General features: G+C 32.1%; 3 protein-coding genes across 5 annotated transcripts; 2 read left to right on the top strand and 1 right to left on the bottom strand.

Annotated features, from left to right (window-relative positions):
* The first annotated feature begins 1588 nt into the window (after positions 1–1588).
* On the top strand, positions 1589–8650 carry LOC7467708 (uncharacterized). The gene is made up of 9 exons (XM_024585484.2): positions 1589–1752; positions 2595–3356; positions 3797–4887; positions 5331–5616; positions 5746–5970; positions 6325–6498; positions 7051–7245; positions 7364–7477; positions 8041–8650. The coding sequence occupies exons 2-9, from the start codon at positions 2685–2687 to the stop codon at positions 8371–8373; spliced, it is 3090 nt and encodes a 1029-aa protein (XP_024441252.1). The 5' UTR covers positions 1589–1752; positions 2595–2684; the 3' UTR covers positions 8374–8650.
* A 783-nt stretch (positions 8651–9433) lies between these two features.
* Positions 9434–11395, bottom strand: LOC112325859 (probable adenylate kinase 7, mitochondrial). Its single transcript, XM_024592979.2, has 4 exons — positions 10973–11395; positions 10732–10872; positions 10343–10504; positions 9434–9827 (listed from the first exon to the last, which is right to left on the bottom strand). The coding sequence occupies exons 1-4, from the start codon at positions 11330–11332 to the stop codon at positions 9675–9677; spliced, it is 816 nt and encodes a 271-aa protein (XP_024448747.2). The 5' UTR covers positions 11333–11395; the 3' UTR covers positions 9434–9674.
* Positions 11396–16948: 5553 nt separating this feature from the next.
* LOC18109346 (UPF0481 protein At3g47200) lies at positions 16949–19477 on the top strand. Of its 3 annotated transcripts, XM_052451546.1 has the most exons (4): positions 16949–17245; positions 17292–17311; positions 17449–17531; positions 17983–19477. In XM_052451546.1, exon 4 carries the CDS (start codon positions 17988–17990, stop codon positions 19302–19304), a length of 1317 nt encoding a protein of 438 aa, XP_052307506.1. In that variant the 5' UTR covers positions 16949–17245; positions 17292–17311; positions 17449–17531; positions 17983–17987; the 3' UTR covers positions 19305–19477. The 3 variants fall into 3 exon arrangements, with proteins under 3 accessions (XP_052307506.1, XP_024467362.1, XP_024467358.1); XM_024611594.2 differs by lacking the exon at positions 17449–17531; XM_024611590.2 differs by lacking the exon at positions 17449–17531 and having other exon boundaries at positions 16949–17311.
* The last annotated feature ends 7724 nt before the right edge of the window (positions 19478–27201 follow it).

The raw sequence follows: 27201 nt of genomic DNA, 5'->3' as shown, positions 1-27201 counted from the left end.
TATCATTCTGTAAACAAAGAGATAAACGACAAAACTCTTCTAATGTGAACGAGGCTGACTAGCATCTATATCAACACTTCTTTTAGTGTGCTTGGTTATATGAAAAAAATATATTTTTTAATTAAAAATATAATAGAATAATATTTTTTATTTTTTATATTAACAAGGTGAAATTATAAATAATTTTTGAAAAATATTTTATTTTAATATTTTTGAAGTAAAATACAGTTTAAAAAATATTTTTAAAAATTAATTGAATCATATTAGTAAACACATTTTAATCATTTTTTTCCCATGACTATATGGTATCTATTTAATTTTTTACGCAAGTAAGATTAAATATATCACTTCAATATAAGAGAAAAAAAATATTTATATAAAAATAAAATAATATATCACCATCATCATTATTATTTTCTTAACTAATATTATTATTATTATTATCATCATCATTATCCTTATCGTTATCATTATTATTACTATTTTCTTAACTAACATTATTATTATTATTATTATCATCATCATCATCATTGTTATCATATCGCTATCATCATTGTTATTATTAAAAAAATAAAAACCTTGAGCTTGATTATAAAAACATAATTGAAAACTATAAAAACTTTGATAAAAAACCAAGAAAAATAATAAAAAAATCAAAAGGAGATAGACAAAAGTGAAATCACTATTATTATCATTGAAAAAACCAAAATTATAAATTTAATTTGAAGGATAAAATTGAAAGTTATAAAAACTTTGTCAAAAGAATAAAGAGACAAAAATACAAAATTAAAAGCAAAAGGACCGATTTGAAAATCATTATATATACAAATTAGAAACCTATGGTTAAATTGAAAACACATAAAACTTCAACAACAAAAAATGACAAAAATATAAAAATAAAACTAAAAGGATCGAATTTGAAATACTAATAACACTAAGCGCCATAATATATTTATTAGGGTAAAAAAGAAATAAAGGGAAAAAAAAGTCATTAATGATAAGCTGAGATTATTTGGATTACATATGTCACGTATAATGAAAGAGGAGATAACTAAAAATCAGAATATTTGATGAAATTTTATTTTTTATTACCAGAAGATGCCATACACGCCACCCAATAAACATAGCGTCTCCCACTCACCGGAGCATGTATATTTTTAATTAAAAATATTATATTAATGATAAATTATAATACTATCCTATACGAAACAACAATTAAAAAAAAACCGTCACCATTGTGATTCTCCCATATATTTTAGTAGTATGTTTGTTATTCTTGAAACCAAAAACTGCAACCAAATTATTAAAATTTATCAAAACAAAATAAATTGATTTTTAGGAGATTTAGCGTGAGTTCACAGTTTTTCTAAAGCAAGTAAAATTCTTTTTTTCATTTCTATTATTTTAAAGAGAAAATAAAAACCGTAAACGATAGCAAACAACTATCCATTGTTAAGCTAATTCCTTCGAATATAATTAATCAAATATATAAATAATTAGGTAAATTCTGTATGTTGGTGTCGGCTTTGCTTTCTATTTATTTTTTTTATTTTTTTTTATGAATGTCTTATTACCAGACAAGACATTCTCTTTTTTTATCTGCCTCGCTCACTCAACACATAAACACACACAAGCTTCCTCTGACAGTCACAAACAGAGAAAAGGAGTTAAGAACCAGCTTGACTTATGACAAAAAATCCGAAAGAGAAGATTCTGTAGTTTCTCTAAATCCTGCGAAATCTCTGGTAGTAGGTGAGTACATCAAAATGCTAATTTTTTTTGTAATTTCATTTTCATCAGTTCCATATATACAAATTTACAATAATACTAAGGTTTCTTTCTTCTTCTTTTTTTGATACCTGCATTTTAATGTTTCCCTTTCGTACTTGCTAGTTCTTGTTGAAAGTTGACATTTCTTTTATGGATAAGTTTTGGGTATTTGTTTTTATGTGGATCTAGTAGTGTAACCATGATAAAGTGACTAAGAAACTGGTTGCATTTTGGTTTTGTTAGATTTTCTTAGGATTACTCGACGTCTCTTTGTAGTATTGTTTTATTTATTTATTTTCTTCATGTTTAATGTTCTTTTTACTTGCAGCAGTTTAATGAGCTAAAAATGAGTTTCAATTTTGTTCAGTAATTGCTTTAATTGTTACTATTTTTTTCTTCCATTATTTGGAAATTTTACCATGCAGATATTATTCAAAATTAGTTCTTTCAAGGATGTGAAGACATATCTTGCTCTGCTTTTTTTGTTAAAAAAAAATTGTGAGGAATTTTTGTTTTTGTCTTCATAGCCTTGGAGTTGTGAATTTTTATCTTTAATGAGACTTTAATTTCTGGGTTTTAAACTCAAATAAGGGGAATAGTTAAGCTAATCTAAGCTTGAGTGAGATTTCACAATTTTCTGTACTAAGAAATAAAAAATGGTATAAAATGTTTCAGTTCCTTTTCTTTCCTTTCATTAGCAATTGAATAGAAAAATTCTTTTGTGTAATTAATCTGTGCACTGTCTGGTTCTGATTTTACCCCTATATTTGTAAAGCTATGAAATTCTTTAACATCTGAGTTTTATATGCCTTCTGGAATTTTAGGATCTTGGAGTTCTAGGCTGTATAATTAAACAACCATAACCACATTGCCACGGTGTTTGGATTTGGTGGATTTCAAGTGTATGCTCAGAAATGGTTCTAGGTATGAATGGAAAGAACAGGAGAAGCTCCTCAGTTCAGGTTGATTATTTAGTGCACATTGAGGATATTAAGCCTTGGCCTCCATCTCAGTCTCTGAGATCCCTTCGTTCAGTCCTCATTCAGTGGGAAAATGGCGATCGCAATTCTGGGTCTACCAACACTGTTGTTCCTTCGCTTGGGACTGTTGTTGGTGAGGGGAAAATTGAGTTCAATGAGTCTTTTAGATTACCTGTGACTTTGTTGAGGGAAGTGCCTGTCAAAGGCAAGGATACTGATACCTTCCAGAAAAATTGCTTAGAATTCAATTTGTATGAGCCTCGAAGGGATAAGGCTCAATTGCTGGCAACTGCTGTTGTAGACTTGGCAGATTATGGTGTCATCAAGGAAACTATAAGCCTAACTGCTCCAGTAAACAGCAAGCGGAGCTTTAGGAGCACACCTCAGCCTATTTTGTACTTTAAAATCAAGCCAATTGATAAGGGCCGCACTACCTCCTCATCCTTATCAAAAGGGGTATCAATGGACAAGAATGGTGGTGAATCAGTTTCAGCATTAATGAACGAAGGATATGCTGAAGAAGCCGAGGTTGCCTCTTTCACTGACGATGATGTTTCGTCTCACTCATCTCTGGCAAATGGGGGTTTGCCTCCTCAAAATGATGAGGTACTCAGTTTGATTCTTTGGATTCACTTTTCAAATCAAGTATTCAATTTTGAACCTATTTATCAGTTAACCAGTTTGGCCTGCATCAACTTTCTACTTTTATGACTCCTCAAAAAAATAAACAAACAAAAAAGGTTTTACCATCACTACTACCATTGAAAAATAATAACGGTGTTCAATCAATAAGCTCCACAATTATCCAGAAACTTCAGAAATGAACCAGATTTGAATAATTACCAATCATCCGTTCAGGTTCTTATCAAATCCTGTCAAGACAGCTTATTTCTAGTTTTCAGCAATTATGTTTTGCAATATGTTGTTCATCTGTCAGGACCTATAAAAGGAACAACCTCTTGCATTTCCGCATCTGGATGGCCATCCTGTGAAATTAGTTTCCATTGTAACTAACAGATAAGTTAACCCTTCATATTGAATTGCAGAATGGATCAGTCAGAATGACAGAGAGCAAGCATGTTGTTAACAAGGAGCCTACTGCAGCTTCACAGATTGTGATGGAAAAACAGACTGCACCACAAGAAAAGCTGAAAAGAAGTTCATCTTATTCGTCATCTATAGATTTATCATCTGATGTTGGGAGCCCAGTCAATGGTCATGCTTCTGTAATGAACTCTGCTATCTCTAGTCCATCGTCAATTCTGAAAGATGATGTTGCTCAAAGTGTTCATTCTTCTTCCCCATCCTTCACTTACAAAAGCAAAGATGAAGAGGCTAATACCAGCAAGAGAAGCAATGGTCCTCAGGATTTGTGGCAGGAAGTTCATGGAAAGGTGACTAATAGCATCACCACAATTAGGAGAGGTGATATTTTCCAGAACAATAATGAGAATACATCTTCAGATGAAAATCGCCACGTGGGTGCAAAGCTTGGCAATACAATCTCTGGTGATTTTCAAGTAAATGAAGAGCGTAGTCAGAATGGGGAAGAGCAAAAGCAATTCTCAGAAGATGAACCAATTGATAATTTTCCATATGATTCTAGAGATGACGACTCACTGGGGAGTGATACATTTACTTCACCCGGGGGCTTTGATATGAAGGGAAATATCCTCAAAATTGATAGATTAAAGCATGTGAAATCTGTTAGGTCATCATCAGACTCACTGAGGAGCAATGGATTTGGTAGCAGAAATCAGCACAATGAAGTTGGTCTGATGAGAGATGCACATCACAGTGCTGGGAGCCTTAGCTTCAATGAAAGAAAAAATGCAAAGATTTATCCAAAAGATACCCGAACAACCATTTTAGATGGCAAGATCCAGCAATTGGAACACAAAATAAAGATGCTCGAGGGAGAGTTGAAAGAAGCTGCTGCTATTGAGGCTTCTCTTTATTCTGTTGTTGCTGAGCATGGAAGTTCCATGAGTAAGGTTCATGCTCCGGCTCGCCGCCTGTCTAGACTATATCTTCATGCTTGTAGAGAAAGTTTCCAGTCAAGAAGAGCTAGTGCAGCTAGAAGTGCCATTTCAGGACTAGTTCTGGTTGCAAAAGCATGTGGAAATGACGTCCCTAGGTATTTCTAATTCACATGCATTTCTACATCTCCAGGCATCTTTCACCATGCAATCATCATTTATTTTGACATTCTAAAGTATGTGAAGTTGGATTCCCATCAAAGTTACATGTTGGACCCAAAAAGTTATCTATTCTGGTTTGACCAAGTGAATATAGTATCTGCCTTACAAAGGCTAAATTACCTGACCCTACTCCATAACAATATTGGAGCCGAAGAAGGAAAAAAGAAAATCATTTTATTTTGACTGGAACACCACAACCCTGGCCATGAACCATGATGTGTTTTTCAACCTGAAAACATCCTGTGGTGGAAATATAATTGTTTAAAAAACCATGTCACCTGTGGTACTATTCATTCTACTTCGACTTTCTTTACTATCTAACTGATATTCTCAAAATTATTTTGCAAGCTCATGTTTCATGCTTTTACTCTAAATACAGGTTGACATTTTGGTTATCAAACTCTGTTGTTTTGAGGACAATTATAAGCCAAACTATTGGTGATACAGAAAGCAAAATTTCTTCAGGACAACATACGGAAAGGAAGGGAAACAAGATCATATCATCTTCATTGAAATGGAAAGAGGTATCTCCCAGCCGAAAGGGAAATAAGAATGGTCTTTATGAAGATTCCAGTGACTGGGAGGACCCACATGTATTTACATCTGCACTGGAAAGAGTTGAAGCTTGGATCTTCTCCCGCACCATTGAATCAATCTGGTGGCAGGTTCTTCATTAATTCATCCTGTTCTCCTTTGTCTTTGTTTCTCATTAAACTGCACTATTATTTTAAAATATTGAAACTCTGCTTCTTTAATATTACTTGACATGAATCTTTTTCATGGTTCTGCACCAGACTCTGACCCCACACATGCAAGCTGCTGCTACAAAGGAAATTGCTCAACTTGATAGTTCTGGCTCAAAGAAAAACTTTGGAAGGACATCAAGGTTGGTTCACGAAGACCAAGGGAACATTTCATTAGAGCATTGGAAGAAGGCATTCAAAGATGCCTGTGAAAGACTTTGTCCTGTTCGAGCTGGAGGCCATGAATGTGGCTGTTTACCTGTGCTGGCAAGACTGGTAAATCTATAAATTTCAATGGTGTCATCAAAGTTAATGTGTTTTTATATACCACTGACAAGTTATAGCATGTGAACAACCAACATAGCTTACAATGGAATTCTTTGAACGTGAACAACATATGGTATTGCTTTTACTGTGTAGATGGAAGGAATATTTGAAATATCATCTGAAAACAAGAGTGCTGATTTGTTGAACTCATATGGTTGTTGACAACATGTTTGCTGATATTTGTTTCAACTAATTTTCATTTGTTAACTAATATTAGTTGTCTTTGATTATGCTTTTCCAGCTATTGATAATTTGTTTCTGCAAACAATATGGCATGATAATATATCACTATTATGTTTCTAGATAATGGAGCAATGCGTAGCTAGATTAGATGTGGCAATGTTCAATGCTATCCTTCGTGAATCTGTTGATGAGATACCAACTGATCCAGTATCTGATCCCATCAGTGATCCAAAAGTTCTCCCAATTCCAGCAGGGTCATCGAGCTTTGGGGCTGGTGCACAACTGAAAAATGTGGTGAGGATAAAGTTCTGACACGGAAGCCTAACCTAAGGGAACTTGTTGCTGTTATCTTTTAGAGTTTGACCTTCATTTTGATCTTTTATTGCTACCTCTCTTAAATTTGCAACCATTTAGTTGTAAAATGGGAGCCAAACACATCTTTTCCTTTCCTTTTTCAAAATTGAAGGGGAGGACAGTTCAGATACCATCTGACATCTCCAAAAGTTGTACTAGATGTGACCTGTTTTTCTCCTCTTATTTCCACATTTGAATAATGCATGTCATGCTTCTCTCAGAAAAAAAAAAAAAGAAAGAAAGAAAGAAAGGGAAAAGAGGCTTTTCATGCTAAGAAAAACATCTACATACCATGCATGCATATGATATTTTGATGCTGATTGTCCATTTGTCTTCACAAGTTGATAAATCCTACTCATACCAAAGACTAGACTTGATGATAAGAGACACCAATTTGAAAACCATTAACCTGTATTGTTGGAGAGGGTGTTTAAGGTTTTCTATGGCTGCCATTAATGAAGTAACTTTCCTTGTACTTTTTGAAAATATCAGATTGGGAACTGGTCAAGATGGCTGACTGATCTATTTGGTATGGATGATGATGACTTGCTTGAAGATGACAATGAAAACGATGAGATTGATGAGAGACCAGACACGACATTCAAGCCTTTCCATCTCCTTAATGCATTAAGTGATCTCATGATGCTTCCAAAGGACATGCTCTTAAGTAAATCCATCAGAAAAGAGGTTTGACATACTCACGCTATTTATTCATCGCAAGCTATCATACTCACACCCTTCATTCATCTCAAACTTGCATGAGCCATGTTTTCAATCCTTAATAAACGTCATGTTATTTTTGAAGGTATGCCCCACATTTGCTGCACCATTGATCAAGAGGGTTCTTGATAATTTTGTCTTAGACGAGTTCTGTCCAGATCCCATTCCAGATGTTGTGTTTGAAGCCTTGGACACTGAGGTTAGTCACATTCAAAATGAATGGATATGTTTCACTTCTGTACTTATCAATGGTTCTACTCAGGCATGTTCCTGGAGGCTGATGACATTTAGCATGAATCTTTTTGTAAGGGTGCAAGTTGTCAGTGAATTGGTATTGGTTAAAAAATATACAAGCAATTTAATGTTGGTTGGTAAATTGGTAACTGATCTAACTGGGACCAAATCCTTGTTAGTTATTACCGAAATGTTGCATAAAAGAATTGCACAAAAAGATCTTAAAACAAGAACAGAAAAATTTGGACCCCCAGAATTCTGCATTTTGTTGTTACCCTGTTCCAATGATTAATTTGCTGGTTTTGAGTTGGCCACAAGCCTACCTTGAATTGGCTCTATTTTAAAGCTAGCTAGAACCACATAGACCAAATTGCATCCTCTTGTCTATACTACATTTTAAGAGTACTATGTATTCTTGCCACCATGAATTAGCTGATTTAAGAGTACTGTGGTAATAATGGTATCACCACCAGGAATAAGCTCATTACGAGATCATAAGCAATCATCTCTTTTTTTTATTTCATTTAGGATGCTATTGAGGCTGGAGAGGAGTCTGTCACAGCGGTACCATGCATTGCAGCTCCTCCGATCTATTTACCACCTTCAGCAGCTTCCATTGCCAAAATCATTGGAGAGTTTGGAAGTCAATCTAAGCTGAGAAAAAGTGGCTCCTCAATTGTCAGAAAATCCTACACCAGTGATGATGAGCTTGATGAATTGAATTCACCTTTGGCTTCGATCATACTTGATGGGGTGCGGTCTTCACCTGCCCCAACAAAGCCCAGCTGGAAATCAAAGAAGGGCATTGACAATACCATCAGATATGAACTTCTCAGAGAGATATGGATGAACAGTGAGTAACTATATATGTAAATTCACATGTCTATACAAATAATGTATGATTAGCTTTGTTTGTTTTTTAGTAGTAAATCAGCAGTCAAGTTTTGGGTCCATTTGGTCATCTTGTACTTGTAAAAAGGGAAAATGCAAATCGTGTAGCTTTAGAGAACATCTCAAACCTGCATGTAGAAATGGAGTGCCTGTTTTAGCATTCTGAAGAGAAATCTCTCTTTTCATGACCTTCGTTGTGATTCTTAAATCTCAACTGATAAAGTGCTTCATGAAAGTTTCAAGTAAACAGGTATTGTTTGTTTTAATTAATTCCTGAATTTTTAGGCATGTGTATTAGCGTGCACATACAATGTTCGGGTCTTGAAGCTAAAAACCAAGTTGCTAACTTGCCCTGATAGTGTTTGGAATTTGTACGGTCCAAAACTGGGTTGACAGAGTGCCATTGTAACTGACGTGGAAGTTAGTATCCCTTATGCATACTTCTGTATCTGAAGCTGGTCTTCATAACATTTCTCAAGGAACTCAATATTCCTACAAGCGGTTAGGGTTATCAGAGTATTTTTTATTTTAAGATGTATTAAAATAATATTTTTTATTTTTTAAAAATTATTTTTAAAATTAACGTATTAAAATGATCCAAAATATTAAAAAAAAAATTAAATTTTTTAAATCACTATCTAAAGCGCCATGCAGTAAGCTCATGTAACGACATGGATGTTCAAAAAGACCTGGCAAGCCTGCAGATGCGAACAATTAGTTCAAATCGAGGTTCAGTTCCCGCCATTTGAGCTGCTACAGTTTTTCTTTTCTCCCGTCATTATCATTCTATCATTATCATTCTAGGAGTGCGAGGTTTGAATCTAGAAACTTTTAACTCCTGGAGCTCCATCCTTTACCGTGGAGTCAGTCCATCATCACTGAATCAAAGCTTCATAGGCCGTCCCAGTTTCTGAAAGTCGAGGAAAAGAAGAAAAGACACGAAGGGAACAAGCATATGACTTCCACAGAACTAAATTCGTGTACAGGACAGGTTGAATTGAAACACAATATAGACCACAAATCAGAGACAAGACGCAAAAATACACTTGCCGGTGTTCTTTGTTTTATATCTCTCGCCAAAATTACCTTACAACCATACATTCTCAAAATTGCAACTGCTTAGATAAGCTAAACTTCAAAAAGAAAGATTCAAAAATCCAATTGGACAATCGCCACACAAATTCGTACGGTGCTCCCATTATAAATATTTACTATACCATGCCTGCTTGGGAGTGAAACCGAAGCAGTCAGCAGTTTGCATGGAAGAAAAATCAAGCAGCCAGTTTTGGTGAAGAACTAACAGCACTCAGGTGTTTGAGGTGTAATGCAGCCAACAAGCCTTGCCATGTTTCTCCAGATCCACCAGCCACTTGAAAGTCAAGAAGCTTCTGCTGTTTCCTGTAGTATCCTTCCAACGCTTTTCCCTGATAAAAGAACAAATACTTAATGAGCAAATTACCGAATTCCCCCTCTGATTAAAATATTAACTTGAGCATAAACTTTCACCACTTGAACCAAAGGACTCAAACAATCGTTTGACAACGTGAAAAGACATTTTGTGGTATATTCTTTCAAGCAGCAAACGTATGATAATATAACTCATTTTTCTTCGATGTAACCATATTCCGATAATGATGACCAGAGAACTGAATAAACGCTCCAATATCCAAAATTTACTCGAACTTTGATAATGAAGAATAGGAAAATATCATGAGTAATACAAAGCACAGGGCCATGAAAATTGGTATCGGTGGCAAAATGCAATTCTAATGCAACTAGGCGAAAACATACAGCCCTTTCAGAGGCATCTAGGATGCCAGAAGTAAGAACATAGATAAGCATTGTTTTGAACAAACAAAAACTCATAATCACTAAATGAACACTTCAAAACACCAATAATGCGAAATCTAATTCAGAAATGAAAAAGAACACGTTGTACCTCCTGCGCGTATATTCGAGACTTTTCATTTGACACACTTCCCGCATCAGCAACAGAGTAACTAGAATTTTCTGCACTTATAAGATTCTTTTTCACCACATTCCCTTCACCGCATTTAAAATTAACAACTAGATCAATATCCGCAATTTGGTCAAGAATCTCCTGCAAAGAAAAATCCCACCATTTCCTCAATCATCATAAGACAAAATGCCATAATTACATATAAAACACCACCAAAAGATGCAAAATAATAATAATTTTTTTTTTTAAAAAAATTCAACTTCCATTCCTTCAACAGTCCTTAAATTCTACCAATTAAAACAAAACCCCACAATCATCCACTTGCTTGCGAAACACAAATGCCAATAATCAGAAAACGAGAAACTTACAGCCTGAATTCTCGTTCGGGGAATTCCATCCAAAATAAACCCATTTTCACCTCTATAATAACCCTCTTCAAGCCTTTTTGATAACAGCCCAAAAATCACATCTTCAGGCACTAATTTTCCCTCATTCACCGCATTTGCAATCTAAAAACAAAACATTCCAAAAACCAATCAATATCAAATCCCATTAACCACAAAAAATAAAGACCAAGACTTTACAATAAAAAAAACCCTAAAAAAGCACCTGTTTATAAACAGAAGAGTTAAGGTTAAGCTCTTGACGAAGAAGGGTACCCATGGAAATGTGAGGAACTTCTAGAAGCTTCGAGAGTTTCTCTGCGTAAACATGCTTTTTAGCTCCTGGGTCTCCTATTAACACCCACTGCACTCCTCTCCCTGAAGCCGACCCAGCCACCGACTCCAAATTCGGCTTTAGCCGATTAAGCTGTCCGTAGTCTTCTACGGCTTCTGAATAATAGTCATCATAGTAATCATAGTTGCATTGGACTGCCGCTGCTGATCCATAACCTCGACTGCCGGGGAATCGGCTAACACGACGGAGTGATGGCGCTGCGGTGATGGCTAATCGGTTAAGCCAGGCCATGGCGGCTATTGAGAGAGATTCTTTTGCAAATATGAGCAAAAAGAAAAGGAGGGTTTCGAAGGAGAAAAAAAGTGGGGTTTAAGAGGAAGAGAGGAGGAGACAGGTTTGATCTGGAAATGCCCTTGGTCCTTGTAGAAATTACGGTAATACCATTATAGCTAATAAGAGTGCGACACGTAGAAGATGTGTTAGTAGGGTTTGATTTTGATTGGTTGAGAGGTTTTTGAACTTTGAAGTCAGAGCTGGGATTGTAGCTTTTGAGGAGCTTAAAGAGGGAAAGTTGGAGCTGTGTTTATTTTGGTTAACGGTGGGGTCGGAGCGACTCGAGGTTTCCACAAGACGTGGAGCCGCTTAGAATTACGACACATGGCGTTGTGGTTTTGAGTGTTTGTTTATGTGGTAGAATATGTTTTCTAAATTATTTTAAAAAAAATATTAAATTAATATTTTTTAATATTTTTTTTAATTATTTTAATGTGTTGATATTAAAAATATTATTTTAATATATTATAATTAAAAAAATTAAAAATTACTTATATTATTATTAAACATAAAATTTTATGTCTCATTAGGATTCAATTGTGTTTTCATTAATTTTTTTAAAGTTTTAAATTATTTTTTTATTTTAAATTGTTTTGATATATTAATATTAAAAATAAATTTTTAAAAATAAAAAATATATTATTTTAATATTTTTTAAAATAAACTCCTAAACGAAATTTTTATACTATCTTCCTTCCGTTGCGCCACATTGCAATGTACCTACTCTACAGGATAAACTAGCCAAATGCTTTAGCGCATCTTTGATAATTCCATATATGTTCATTAACATTTTTTTCTTTTTTAGTTTTTGTTTATTTATTTTAATAAAACAAATTAGAAAACATGTTTATTTATTGAAAAAGAAAACAAAGTTTTTGTTAAAAAAATAAAAATACATCAAGATAAAAACTATTTTTATAAGAAACTATTTTTATAATTTATAATAGTCATCTTAATATTTTATATTCATGATAATATAATTATAAAATATTAATTTCATTTCATTCAAATTAAAAATCATCATGTTAGAGTGATATTGTTAACTTGAAAAAAAATTATATTGAATTTTTAATAAAATTAAACTTATACTACTAACTAAATATAGAAATGTCAAAAGAAATTAATTTTTACATTACTAAAAATAACTTGTATATAAAAGAGAAAAATTGAATTGCTTATATATTTTTTTATATGAAAATCTAGTAAACAATGAAGAACCTCTAAAATATATTTTCCACAGTACAATTTTTTTTTAAAACTAGTATTTTAATTTTTTAGATGGATAAATATTATATTTGAATAAAAATTTCTAAATATGACTCCAATTTTTTTTTTAAATTAAAATATTAATTTATCTCTAAAACTTTGTTATGTCGTCCTGGATTTTATCAAATTGCACAAACTTGATCTATTTTATAAAAAAAAAACTAATAAGAATCAGTTTTTTACTATAAACCAAGACATATTGTATTGTAAATTTAACATTATAATGATTATTTTATCATTCCAAGTAAAAGTCATTGAACTAACTATTTGGAGGTAATACAACCCTTTTTTTAGAGTCCATTAATAATTATCAGATTAATTAGAAGAAAATTGATCATTTCAACTTTTTGAAGCATGGTAAAGTGATTAAATTACCTTTAAAATCAAATATTACTTAATTGGAGTCTAGGGTCTTTTTTGACTTTTGACTTTTTTAAACACAATAAAATGATTAAATTAGCCTTAAAAACAAAATTTTTTAATTGATATTCAATGGTTTTTTTTTTTTTGTATTTTCATCTTGTTAATTCAATAAATATTAATATTATTTTTAAAAAAGGTTGTTGTGTGCATTGCACGCGTAAATTGTTTTAACGTTATTTGGCCGGTGTGTAACGAGGTGTTTGGTTGAACATATGGTGGTTTATCGGGCGACGTTAGAATTGTCTTGGCAACCCCTCCATCCCTGGGTAACGCGTGTGACCAACGGCCCTCTGGTTTGACTTCGATAGCATTTTCTTTTTCTTTTCTCTTCTTTTCTCTTTCATCTTTGATTTCCACGCCTGACCCTCTAAATTTTCAAAGCAACCTTTTAAATTATTTTTTCCTCCAGATTTGATCTATGTTCTTTTGATTACTATTTATTTTATTTGAAATTATTTATAAATTGAATTTTATTTTCAATTTCACACTCCTTTATTTATTTTATTTGTTAGATTTGATCCCCATTATTTTGATGTCTATTTATTTTATTAGAGATAATTTTTAAAATTGATTGTTTTTACAATTTCTTCCTCCAATTTTTTTTCTTATCAGATTTGATCTTTATTTTTTCTTATTATTTGTTTTTTACTTTGACAAATTTTTTAAATTGATACTTTTCCCATCTCAACCTTTAATATTAAATTAGTTGAGAATTGAGTTTTTTAATTGAACCGGGTCTAAAATCTCTCTAGTTGCGAGTTTTAGAAATTAATACAGGTTTAGTAGATACGCCAAGTTTGCTTGTTTTTTCATTTTAAGTTCCAATCCAATTTTGTCACCATTTTCATTTTAAGTTCCAATCCAATTTTGTGTTTGAGTTGATGGATTTTGTCATTTGTAATCAAAATCTGTGATTTATGGATTAGGTCCTTGCGTATATGCGGTTACTATGTGATAATGAGGCTGAATTACGCATAACAGCTGCTGAAAAAGTAACTAAATTCTACTGCATCTCAAGCCCAGAACTTGCTATTCTCGCATGTGTGTGTGAAGGTGCATATCCATTTCAAACTCTAAAATTCTTCTGTTGACTGTATTGTTTTAGAACCTCAATTGATTTTTGCCTGATTTTCTTTTTAATTGTAGTGTTCAAAAATTATTTCTATAAGGATAGTTTAAGAATAAAAAAAATTCATAAACCCAACCAATAAATATTTGTAAAATTTATAAAAAAAATTAATCTTAAATGGTATATTCAATTCACTTGAGTTCAAAAAAATTAAATGAATTAAGATTATAATTTGTAAACTATTAAAAATTAAATTGGTTATAATTACAAACCCCAAAACTAAACCGAATATATTCATAAACATCATTAAAAAAATCTAAACCCTTGTAGCTCAATTTTTGAACTATAGTAGAAAAAAAAAAATATTCAAGGGGCATAAACCGTGTAACTATAGTTTGAACTGTTGCATCGAATTTAATGATAATACCAAATTTCTTTTAACGATTTGAGTATTTTCTTATGTTCCAAAATTTTATGTTTAACCAGTAATGAAAGCACAGGAGATAAATTAGCTAAAAACTAAAAAAAAGATAGTCTTCCTCGTAAAAATAAAAATATACATGCACATTCAAATATTTAACCTTGATTGTCCTTGTTATTTTATATGTTTTTTTTTTTTTTACCTAAAGGTTAATTTTGGCTGTCAAGAACAAACAATTTTTGTTCTTGTAATGTCATTATACAAATACAATTTATTTATATAAAATATAAAATAAAATAAAATCTAAAAAATCACTATAATCTATTTGAAACATTAAAAAAATATAAAGACAATTAAGAAAATTATTTATTATTTTTTAAAAATGAACAAAATAATATAAAAGAGAAGGTACTAATTAAAATTTAAATAAAAAAATCATGAGAAGTAAAAAAATAAACACAGAGAGAGTAGCTATTAATTAAAATTAAAATAAAAAATCAATAGTTAAATAGAGAGGCAAAATGCTTTCGGGCCTAATAGTTAGATCTATGCCCCTGGCCAGGAATGAAAAAGCTCTAGTATACTTAGACCTAGAAAGTTAAGCATTTTTTAATTACTAAAAAATTAAAATAAATGATATGTCAAAATGCTCACTTGATTGATTTTGTTTTTATAAATCACATGACATATCATTTATTTTAATTTTTTAAATGAATAATGTGTTGTTGGTAATAACAGACTACTTGATTAGACAATTTTCTAGTAATCTCTGGTCACTAGAAAATTGAGGTTTAAGTTTTTGGATCTCACAAATCTATTTTTTCAATTTTTTTTATTTAAAAATATTATAGAAACCTTAGTAAACCCATTTACAATCCTAAACACCCTTTAATCACTTTAAAGATTGAAAATCAATCGAAAAGAAACTTTATAGATCCAAATCAGTTTTTTTTCCAGCATGATTGAATAAAAACACTACATTGAGCATCCCTCTAGAAGATGAATTCATGGACACCAATATTAAATTTTTTTTGGTAGCCGAAATTAGCTTTCTAAGCGCTTTCTTTCCTCTCTATATTTTCCTGTGACTGTCACTTTGCTCTCTCAAATTCTCAATATTTAGGGATTGAAACGTAAAATAAATAAGATTTAGGGTTAAATTATAAATTTCTAAAATAATAGGGGCCAATAAATAAATAACTGAAACTTTGGGGGATCAAAGTGAGGTTTTCTAGGCCAAAGTCTAAATGGTATTTGTTTTGTTTTTCTTTTTTCTCTTAAAGTTGGTCCTCTTCTTTTAGTTTCTTTTATAATTGTAACCTAAAGTTCTAATTCATAAAATTAATTTTAATTAATTATTAGAATATTTTTCAACACTTTGTAAAAGTGATAGCATGCAAATTGAAATTGAAAAAAAAAAATTCCAAATATAACCTGGGATAGTGAGATTGAAAAATAAAATCCATAATAAAATGACAAAAAAGATCACTTTGTTCATATGAACATTGTGAGGACCGAAATTAAAAAAAGAAAAACTGAATTGTTCATATGAATAGTGTTAAAAATTAAAATAACCCCAACTCTTTTAGTTTATTTTATAATTATAATTTTATTAATTACATTAACCTAACCTCCTTTTTTATCCAAAATGTTCTCCATTACCATTTGGAAAAAGTAACTAAATAAAAAATTTACAAAAAAGAATATTAAAAAAATGGACACAATGTTTTTTAGTACACGGACAATATTAATTTCACTATTAATTTTGTTTTGAGTTTTCTTCTTAATATTATTTTTTGTAATTTTTTTAAAAAAATAGTAATTAAGAGTGTTTTAGACATAATAAAGGGTTTTTTTTTTTTTTTTTTTTTCAAAACTTGAACTTATAAATGACTTACAATTTTATAATATTGAATAGGAGTTGCTGTAATTTACCTGAACGCATAAAAAGCTGGTTGATTGAGGAGTGTGGCTCGATTACGTAAATCGCACAGGTCTTTTGGAATTCATTAATGTCATCATCCATAATATATACTTGAAGGAGGCTGGACTTAAAGTTCATCATTGCAAAAGAGAACTAACTAGAGTTAAAACGGAAGCCTAATATTCCAAAGAAATTGAACAAACAGAGAAGCTTAAAATGGAAACCTTGGATACCATCTGAATTTGAATTCCAGGAATAGAAACCACAGGATGATGCCGTAAAGCAGTCAAATGAACTTAGCAGGAGGAAATTAAAAGACACTACTTACTTTGTTGCTTTTCCACCGACGCTGTTTATATCACACTTAAGAAGTTCTAAAGATAGATTCCTAGGAAGTTTTGTCTCCAAAGCAAAGGATAAATTACTACCAAAGAAAAGAATAGGACCGAAACCTTTTAAATAAACAGAGCTTCCAGAGCAATTTATCAGAACCATGTTTTTGTAGATGCAAAGTTTCATACAATGCCCCTTAAGATGTCTCAGTTTTGCAATGCCTTAAATATCATCCAGAAATAAGTAGTTCTTACTTCTTTTCATCCCCTCCTTCTGATTCTAGCTGCATGAGAAACATCTAAATTTTCCTCCGTACTCGGCCTAAGCTTTCACAGACTAATCTTCAAATGCCTCAATCTGCTCTTCCATAAACAATAAACGTGCATGCCCCTAACCCTGAAGAATTCACTTTTAGAGCCTCAAGAACGAATCAAGGCTTTGGCTGAAGAATTCACTTTTAGAGCCTCAAGAACGAATCAAGGCTTTGGCTAATCGAGAAAGGTAATGCTTTACCATTTTTTTCTTTGCACAGTTGAATATCACAGTAAACTTCGTAGGGATGCACTCTGAAATGGTTCGGCATTTCAGCAGCAAACTTCGATGATACCATGTAAAAATTTTCTTGCAAATTGTTGCAGGCAGCAGTCAACAACTCAACATAGGTAATGAAATAAAATCATTGAGGAGTGAGAAGATCTACAGGAAAGTTGCATTCTGTCAGGTATGAGAGAAGCTTAATGCTAATATATGTTCTCCTACACCTTACACCACAGCTCGTTAGCTTCATAGGTCCTTCTGATTGCTCATTTGGGAAAATTGCTAGGAAACTATTCTGTTCAAAAGGATTGAAAAATCACAAACCTTTCTAAACTCCCAAAAGAGTTATGTTTGGAGTGCAGCTGAGTTCAAAACCTTGCAGAAAACTTTGTTTGTATACGATAAGTTTATACAACCCGGTAGGATTTGGAAGGGTTTGGGTTCTGAGTAGGTACTCGAATCATGGTTTGTTGAGCTTGGCCTGAAGAATTTGGGTTTAAAAGAGATATATAATTCGTTGAATGGGATACTTTTCACACTTAGCTTAGAATTCCTTTTCTTTCTCTTTAAGTAGATTCTAATATTTGTTTTGTCCTCATTATTCTTTTCTTCTTCTTTAACGATTCTTCACATAGAAACGATGGCAAGATCCGAAAGGGATGGTGGTACAAGGAGTGCTGATATATGCGGTCCTTCTCATGGAGTAGATGATCAGGTCACAGTTGATATTGATTCATTGACCTCTTCCGTTGAAAGTATGATGTCCCAGAATTTGATAATGCCTGATAAAGTATGCATCTTTAAAGTGCCCCACATTCTCCGAAGGCATAGCGAAAAAGCTTATACCCCCAACGCATTTTCAATTGGCCCCTGGCACCGTCACCATCCACTGATGAAATCTACAGAGAAAATTAAACTGAAGTATCTCAAAGGCCTTCTCTGCCAAAGATCTGCGAGCATAACACTGAAGGGGTTGATCAAATCCACCAGGGTGATCGAGAAAGAGGCACGTTCGTGTTATGCTGGACCAATTGATGTCGGTGTAGAGGATTTTGTCAGAATGTTGGTGATAGATGGTTGCTTTCTTATTGAACTATTTAGAAAGGATCACGATCACGAGAATCATCCTAGAGAAGATGATGATCCTATCTTCAATATGTCTTGCATGAAGCAGTACCTATATCATGACTTGATTTTGGTAGAAAACCAAATACCTTGGTTGGTCCTTGAAAACTTGTTCAACATGACCGCGGATCCTGAAAACACGACAACCCTCGCACAACTTGCCCTTAAATTCTTTGACAACATTTTTTCATTTCATCCACCCCGCAAACTTCCCTCTTACCAGGGACAAAAACATTTGCTCGACCTCTTAAGAAATTGGTTAGTTTTGTCATCTGGAAAAGAGGAAAATGGTGAAACCGGATGGGAACCTATTCCTTCCGTCACAAATCTTGTAGACGCCGGAATTAAATTGAAGGCGGGTGAGTCAAGCAGCATCTTGGATATAAAATTCGAAAATGGTGTCCTGGAAATCCCTCCATTGCTAATTCAGGAGACAACTGAAGTCATCATTCGAAACCTCATCAGCTATGAGCAGTGTTGTCCTAAATGCACTGACAGAATCACTTCATATGCCGTCCTCCTAGACAACCTCATTAACACTAACAAAGATATGGATACATTCACCGGTAGTGGAATCATTGATAATTGGTTGAATCCAGATGAGGCAACGCAATTCTTCAACAAGCTTTATCAGGATGCTTACTTGAAAAAATACTATTATCTAAAACTGTGCCAGGAGATGAACAGGTATCACCAGCGCAGGTTTCCAAGATGGCGTGCTCTGTTGATGAGCAATTACCTTGGCACCCCATGGGCAATTGTTTCTATTTTTGCGGCGGCTACTCTTTTGATTCTCACTATTGTTCAGACAATATTTACCATCATTAAATAAGTTTTAAATCCTTTGATCTTGTTGAATGTTATGATGAGATGCAAAAGTAGACATGTTGGACATGCATGCCAGATAAATTTTGGTGGAGCAGATTGAGAGAGCAGGTTTTCATGTAATCTCCACAGTGTTTTGTAACCCCTTCAGGGACTAATAAGATCAGTATATTAAAGAAATTATAATTGCTTTTTGATCAAGGAAATGTCCATTTACAGTACTTTTGAGATGTACATGCAGAGAGAAAACTTCAAATTACAGTCCTCACTGAATAGCTGCTAGCGTACCCTTGAAGAAAAGAACATAACTCTTGATCTGATCTCCGACTAAAGGCAGGTTAGATCAATTAGCTATAGCGTTTCTTTTTCTTTTTTGTTTATGGGAAACTTGGGATATCACTAATACTTTTGGCAGACATTCTTTCTTTATCATACATTACATTCGAAGTAAAGGATAAATTCACTTGGAATTTCTCCCAAAACAAGAGACTTGACTATTCTAATGGAAATAGATTTGCCGTTTGGACATAGGAAAGACAACTGATAGGCTCCCTTTTAAAGTTCCTGCTTATTTTTCACAGCAGAAGTTTATACTTTTTTTAATCTTATCGAACAACATAACAGAATTTAATCACTCGTTAGAAATTGTCATAGGCTATATACAGAGAACCATGGCAGAACGTTTTGTAGCTAGAAACCATATTTGCATAGATGCAAACTTCCATTCAAAGGTTCTGGTGTTTCAAATTACTAGTATCCATGAATATGATTTTCCTTCTTTTATCTGCTCAAATTTGGCCGTGCCACTCCTTCCACAGGAAATAGATTTTGCTGCCTAAACTTTCACTTACTTGACGTCAAGTAGTTCAGCATAATCTTGAAGTCATTTCCCAATTGGTTTGCAAAATGAATGGTTAGATATCTTATTTATTGGCATGCAAGATTACTAAATTAAGTGACTGGTACTTTTAGTCATATTGCCATTTTTGCTTAGAAGGTCTCTCTCTCTCTCTCTCTCTATACATACATACATACATACATGCATGCATATATGTATGTATGTATGTATCAAGATCTCCGTAGAGTTAGCTTGCATGATGGGAACCACGGGAATCAAATCATATAAGAGTGACAAAAAGGTTCTCCGTAGAGTTCCATTTAAACATATTTCAACCTTATCAGAGACAGAAGATATAGACCCTGAAAAGGAAAAAGAAAAAAAATACATTAATAGAAAAGAACAATATCCAAAGAGATATTGCAGGGACTTCCGACAAAATATATATATATATATATCCTCTATTGTGAACAACACAGTTGAGTAGCCAGTTCAACAAGGCAAGATAACAGTTGAAATAACAACTCCATGCTTAAATTATAGGGAAAATTTGATATATTCTGAAAGGTCAATAATTCATATATAAAACTCTTCTGAAAAATAACACAACAACCATTTTTTATAATATCAAAACCCACCTCGTCTATTTAGAAAAAAAAAAAAACACCTAAACTAACTAGGAAAAATTATTAAAATCCAAAAATAGCTAGCAAAATAAAGAAAAATAATAAATACATACTGTGCCTAATTTGAGAGCCTTCATTATCTTATCTAGAGCTAGCAAAATTAACTAGGGAAAAAAAAGAAAAAAAAGGAACAAGACTTGTAGAAGCTCCTCCTTAAATTTGATGAGATCTAACTAGTAGACAAAAAATTATGGTTGTTTTTGTTAAATAATCATCTGGCTTGTCCAAACTTCTTCTTAGGATTTGCTATGTCTATCTAGTATATAAACAAATTCACAAAATGTTTCATACTGGTCCTTTCTACTTGTAAAGACTCAACCTTAAGTCAACAACCATATCTAGATATAATGGTTCATCATCAGAATAAAGATAAATATTAGAAATATTAAAGATTTTAAAAATACCCATTTTATCTAGCATTTTGATAATATAAGTATGGTATGTGATCTTTTTTTTATTATGAAAGATCATACTTTTTTTGCTGCAACTTGCTTTACATCCTTACCAGAAATATCTTATTATGTAAAAACCCCATCACCTTTATCTCATTCCTTGAACACTTTAACATAATAGTGTTCATTGACAATCTTCTTATATTTAGCATTGGTAAGCTAGAACTTTTGTCTTACATTAGCCTCCATAGCTTGTGTAGCCATCTTCTCAGCACTAATGTTGTAACTAACACCCTTCTAAACTAGTACAAGATTATGTACATGTTTAAGACACTATGCATACACAATCTAGTAACCTAGAATGATGATTTATCTATAACACTATGTTTAACACTTTGTATGCAAATCCTTCTCGCGTAAGTGCACAACCCCAATGCTTTGGCTTGTTACCGTAAGTGCTTTGAATTAAATTATCAAGTGTTTATTTCAGCGACTCCATTTACCCATTTGTTTGTGTATGTGTTATGCTAATGAATTGTAAAGATGAATCATACATCTTTTATAATATTTTCTAAAAGTGACTAATAAACTTATTATCTCAATAAGAAGTAATGGTATTCAGAAACTCATGCGAGCAAACCACCTCTTAGTAGAAAAGTCAAGAAACTATAAAATCATCATTCATCTTCTAGCAAGGAATAAAATAAGCCATCTTTGAAAACATGTTAACTACAAAAAAAATATTACTCTTCTTAATATATAAGGCAATCCAAGTATAAAAAGTCATGGACAAGTCTTTCTATATATTTTCAAGAATAGAAAAAGACATATATAAACCTATATTTTGTGCTTGCTCTTTGACAGTTTGACAAATATAGTGTTTTTACATGAACTTACAAATATCATATTTCAAGTAAGGCCAATAATGCATTTTAATGACTACATCACTTATCTACTTTCATCCCAAGTAATCATCTAAGCCTTCTCTATACAAATCTTGAATCAAGGAATGTAAAAATAATTAAACTTAGTGATCTTTTCCCTTAAAGTGATTAGTAATACTTCATTTCTACTCAAAACATCAACAATCCTATTCAAGACTCCAGCCCTGCACACAATTCTAATTAGGTACTGTAGCAAGTAAGTCACCCATCTCATTTGCATAATATTATTTATTTACTTATGTACATGTAGGAATTTTAACCCCTAATGATCAAAATATAATAAAAATCTCTTGCCTATGAGATAATGCTTCCACTTATTCAGAGTTTGAAAAATAGCATAAAACTCCTTATCATACGCCGACCACTTCAATCTAGAATCATTTAACTTCTCGCTATAAAATGTCATGGGTTTATTTTATTGGGACAATATACCCTTAATTCCTACACCACAAACATCACTCTTGAACCAGTCTTTAGGAATTTTAATGTCTTATGATCAAAATATAATAGAAATCTCTTACCTATGAGATTATGCTTCCACTTATTCAAAGTTTGAAAAATAACATAAAACTCCTTATCATACATCGACCACTTCAATCTAGAATGATTTAACTTCTCACTATAGAATGTCATGAGTCTATTTTATTGGGAGAATATACCCTTAATTCCTACTGTTGTGATGTCGCGGTCGCACAAATTAATTACCCTAGCTTCAAACACAACACACAAGATAGTATAGAGCAAGCAAGGGGTCGATCCCACGAGGAAGGTTGAAGTCAGATTTTTATGCTAGATGATAAGCAATTTGGGGGGGGGATGTTATCTAGGCTAAAGCAAAAGAAAACAAAAAACTATCAAATGAAATTTAATAAAATCAGAAAATTATCAAGAGAACAAACCTTGATCGCAAGCACACATCCACCTACAGAAATCAAAACTGATCATGGAAACGAAACATCAATTTATATTTTGAATATTTATCTCTTCTTAACATTGGTTAGTTAACGAATCCACCGTATAACAAACCCTAACCATCAAACAACCATAGTGTCCGCACTAGTAAGTTAATTCAATGGCAGCCTTAAGAACTAGATAAGTTGATTGATCAAGAAAACATAACTGTCCACAGTCTATGTTTGATTTGATTGAATGTTCTCCCTAAGATTAATAACGTAGACCCGCCACAATTATTAAACTCAGTTGCTTCACAAGTTCATATACCACAACTCCGGTTTTGATATCAAACTTAGCAATAGATTGTCTACAATAATAACTTAGAGTCCGCTCTAGTAATTAAAATAAACAATCATAGGAAAAATAAGCGTAGGAGAACAAACATATTCATCATATAAACTGAAAAGAAAATGTAAAATAAATCTCACAGTTCTTGAAATCCGAAGGTTTCTGTGTCCTTGCAACCAAGAAAACGAGTTTAGCCTTGCATATTTGTTGAATAACTAATCAAAAAGAAGAAGAAATGCATGATTTCGGGTTTCTTAGAGGAGGGGGGCGTTTTTCTCCTCTTAGCTGGCTGCCCCTCTTCTCTTCTCTCATTCTTTTTATATCCTAGGAAACCCTAGTTTCTATTTTACAAAATAGTCCTCCTTTAAGTAGACAGTTTACATTTAAATACTTCAATAACTATTTTTCTAAAAAAGGAGAAATAACCTTGCATGAAATCTTCAAGCTTTGACTTAGAGGAGCTAAATTTCTGAAATAAAAACTTGGATATCGATTTAGATGCTTCAGAACGAAATTTGGATTCGTTTCTTCACGAAACCTGTTTGTTGGCAGAATTCAGTTGTCATATTTGAAAAATCATATCTCCCTCATATGACATCGGTTTTGGCTGAAATTTCGATCGTTGATAGACCTATGAGTCAGGAAGCCAAAAAAATTGAGTTTACATCAATTGGACTTCTATAGCTCCATATATGCAAGTCGGAATAGACAAAGATCAACACTGGCAGATTGCGAGATTTGACTTTGAAGTCTGTGATTTCCATGTTCTTTCTTATTTTATTTTCTTGCCTTAGATTTCCAGAAAGTTATGGATGTTATCTTTTTAATGCCACTGGAATCACTTCATTTCGACCTATAGAACTCACGCTCTGCACAAACCATCGACTGAAGGTCAAATCTGTCAATTACCTCCAATTTACTCCTTTTTGCATTTTTCACCCAAAAGTGCCTTCAAAACATAAAACAAAGAATGTCAAGGCATTTTATATATGAAACATAGACAAAACACTAGTTAAATGTGGGTGAAACTATCAAATAATATGGTTGCATCACCTACACCACAAACATCACTCCTGAATCAGTCTTTAGGATTTATATAAATGCTCATCATCTCCATCAGGTTTATATAACTCGTATTCACCTTTAAAATATTCTTTCTCGTACTGGTTCTCAATCATGTTGATCAATTTTTATCTCATACAATCATTAGAATGATGCTTTAGATCCCCATATTTAGTGCACTTACCCACAATTAGTTTGACATAAGGATTGTTAGGCTTGTTCGCATCATTTTATCTTCCTTTTAGTTTATAAGTCTTAGCAATATCTTTGTTAGCCTTATGACTACAATGATGATTTAATGAAGTTTTTCATTATGTTTTGATAATAACATAAACATTGAATATTGATGTTATTAACTAAGTAATATTTCATATATCTATTATAATATTGATTAGATATAGTCTTGATGAATGCATACACATGTTCATGCTTATAAGTATGCCATATTGATAAATCATGATATATATCATGATGCTTTTAAATGTTATGCTATAATGATTAAATGATTTAATAAGTCTATGCTAATATACTATATGACACAAGCTTGTGTGCCACATGCATTAATCTTATTTTAATTGTTAAGTAAAACACAATTCATGCCATATAAGTATGAATATGTGTATTATATGCTGCACACACCCTTGCGATGTTTTAGATAACAACATTCAAAAAATCATCAAACAAGCAAGAAAATGATTCATGAAGATCAAGAATGAAGAACTTATAAATATAATGGTTATTGACTTCATCAATCAAGATTTTATAATAGGGGTTTTTCAAATAGCACTCGACTTGTTTAGGACACCTTGCAATATTCACACAACCTAACCCAGAACAACTAAAGAAAACCAAGAAAATACCAAAACATAAAAATAATTAAATTGTTTCTCGAAATGGCTATACCATTTCTCAAAATGGTTAGTTAATATTTTTTTAAAAAATTATTTTTGACATCAATACATCGCAACGATCTAAAAATACCAAAAAAATTAATTTGAAGCTAAAAAAAACAGAGGTTGCATATTTATAATGTAAGAGAAAAAAGTAATATTATGTATGTCTTTTGGATATCATGCTTTTTTTAATTGAAAAATAAAAACATATTATTTATTTTTAACATAATAACTTAAAAAAGATATATTAACTTTAAGTATCAATACAACTAAAATGGGTGGGGTCATTTTAACTTTTCATATAAACAATAAATTAGGTTAAGATAGTAATTTGATCTTTCATTATCAGCATCAATATTTGGCTTGCTTGGTTAATGCGCGACTTTGTATTGGGAGAGGCTGCGGGTTTGAATCCCAATGATCACTATATTTTTAAATCAAACACAGACGACAAAAATCCAGCACAACAGTGCTTTTCTTTTCCTAGTAATTTTTTTATCTTTGTTTTTCTTCAATTCCATTATTTATTATAGGGGTTTTATTCAATTTTATCCTTTAATATTTAATTTATGGTAAATTAATTTTTTTATTTTATCATAATAAATTTAAAAAGTTAAATAAAATTAGTGGAGTTCATAACTTGGGTAGTGAGTCTGATGGGTTGACTAAATACTAATCAAAAAGTCAGGTTGAGAATTATTAGCCCTTTTTTATATATCTTATGGTTTTTTTTTCTCTTAATTTCATCATTTAATGTGTAGTTTTTATTGAATTTTATCCTTCACTATTGAGTTAATAATAAATCATTTTTTTTTGTATTTATTATCATATAATAATAATAATAATAAATTGACCAAGTGGAGTCTATAACTTGGGTAATAGTTTTAGCAAGTTGAATAAATATTAATCAAATTCAGGTTGAGATTTTTTGGTCCTTCAATATTGAGTTAATAGTAAATTAATTTTTATATTTCTTATCATATAATAATAATAATAATAATAATAATAATAATAATAATAATTGATTTTTTGATTGAGTTATAGACTACTTGTTATCTGCTAAACAATTTTCTAGTTATTTTCGGTCACAGAAAAATTAAGGTCTGAGCTTTTGGATCTTAAAAACCTATTTTTTTTAACTTGTTGTCACTTAAAAATATTATAGAAACCTTAAAAAACCTATTTTCAATCCTAAACACCCTATAATCACTTTAAGAACAAAAAATCACATGAAAAAAACTTCTCCAGCCCTTATGAGGACTTGTTTTCCATACTTTCTCTTGCCATTAGAAGTATCTCACCCAACCAAAGTGTCTCTTAAAATTACATTGATTTCAGGTAGGGCTTGAACAAGTTGGCTGAGCTTTTCTCTATCATGTTTCATACATACATGCCCGTTGACAAATTGCTTTATATAACCCTTTGACTATCAGTCTCTCAAATTCTTTATTTATTATGAAGCAATCTTCTGTATTATGACCTTTAACCTTGTGGAACAAGCAAAACTTCTTAGAGGTGTGTATGTGTGAAGGTGACACTATAGGAGATAGGTATTAAACAAAGTCTTTTCTCTTTATGGTTGTAAAGACTTCAGTAAGGATGGCATTCAAGGGAGTCATATGTCTCATCTCGAGGTATTATATATGATCCTTTACAGGCCTTTTCTGACCTTTTTTGGAATTATTATCTTTACTGGGAGAGCGATTTTGTTTGAAAGGTTTATCATATTCAACCATTTGGTAAAAACATAGAGGTTCATGCCTCATTATACTAGCTTCTTCCACCCATATGTGATTCTCTATGACTTCCTTTAACTTCAACAAGTTTCTTTCTAGCAGAGCATACAA

The sequence above is a fragment of the Populus trichocarpa genome, chromosome 1 (genome assembly GCF_000002775.5).
Source record: "Populus trichocarpa isolate Nisqually-1 chromosome 1, P.trichocarpa_v4.1, whole genome shotgun sequence".
Taxonomy (NCBI): domain Eukaryota; kingdom Viridiplantae; phylum Streptophyta; class Magnoliopsida; order Malpighiales; family Salicaceae; genus Populus; species Populus trichocarpa.
The sequence above is the reverse complement of the archived record's forward strand: the minus strand, read 5'-3'. Positions and strand labels throughout refer to the sequence as shown.

Coding starts and splice junctions, on each gene's coding strand:
- LOC18109346 (XM_024611594.2), top strand. CDS start 17,988: ATGGCAAGATCCGAAAGGGATGGTGGTACAAGGAGTGCTGATATATGC.
- LOC112325859 (XM_024592979.2), bottom strand. CDS start 11,332: ATGGCCTGGCTTAACCGATTAGCCATCACCGCAGCGCCATCACTCCGT. Junction 10,505..10,731: donor CCCGAACGAGAATTCAGGCT/GTAAGTTTCTCG, acceptor TTTTCTTTGCAG/GAGATTCTTGACCAAATTGC. Junction 9,828..10,342: donor CTCGAATATACGCGCAGGAG/GTACAACGTGTT, acceptor TTCTTTTATCAG/GGAAAAGCGTTGGAAGGATA.
- LOC7467708 (XM_024585484.2), top strand. CDS start 2,685: ATGGTTCTAGGTATGAATGGAAAGAACAGGAGAAGCTCCTCAGTTCAG. Junction 3,357..3,796: donor TGCCTCCTCAAAATGATGAG/GTACTCAGTTTG, acceptor ATTGAATTGCAG/AATGGATCAGTCAGAATGAC. Junction 5,617..5,745: donor TTGAATCAATCTGGTGGCAG/GTTCTTCATTAA, acceptor GTTCTGCACCAG/ACTCTGACCCCACACATGCA.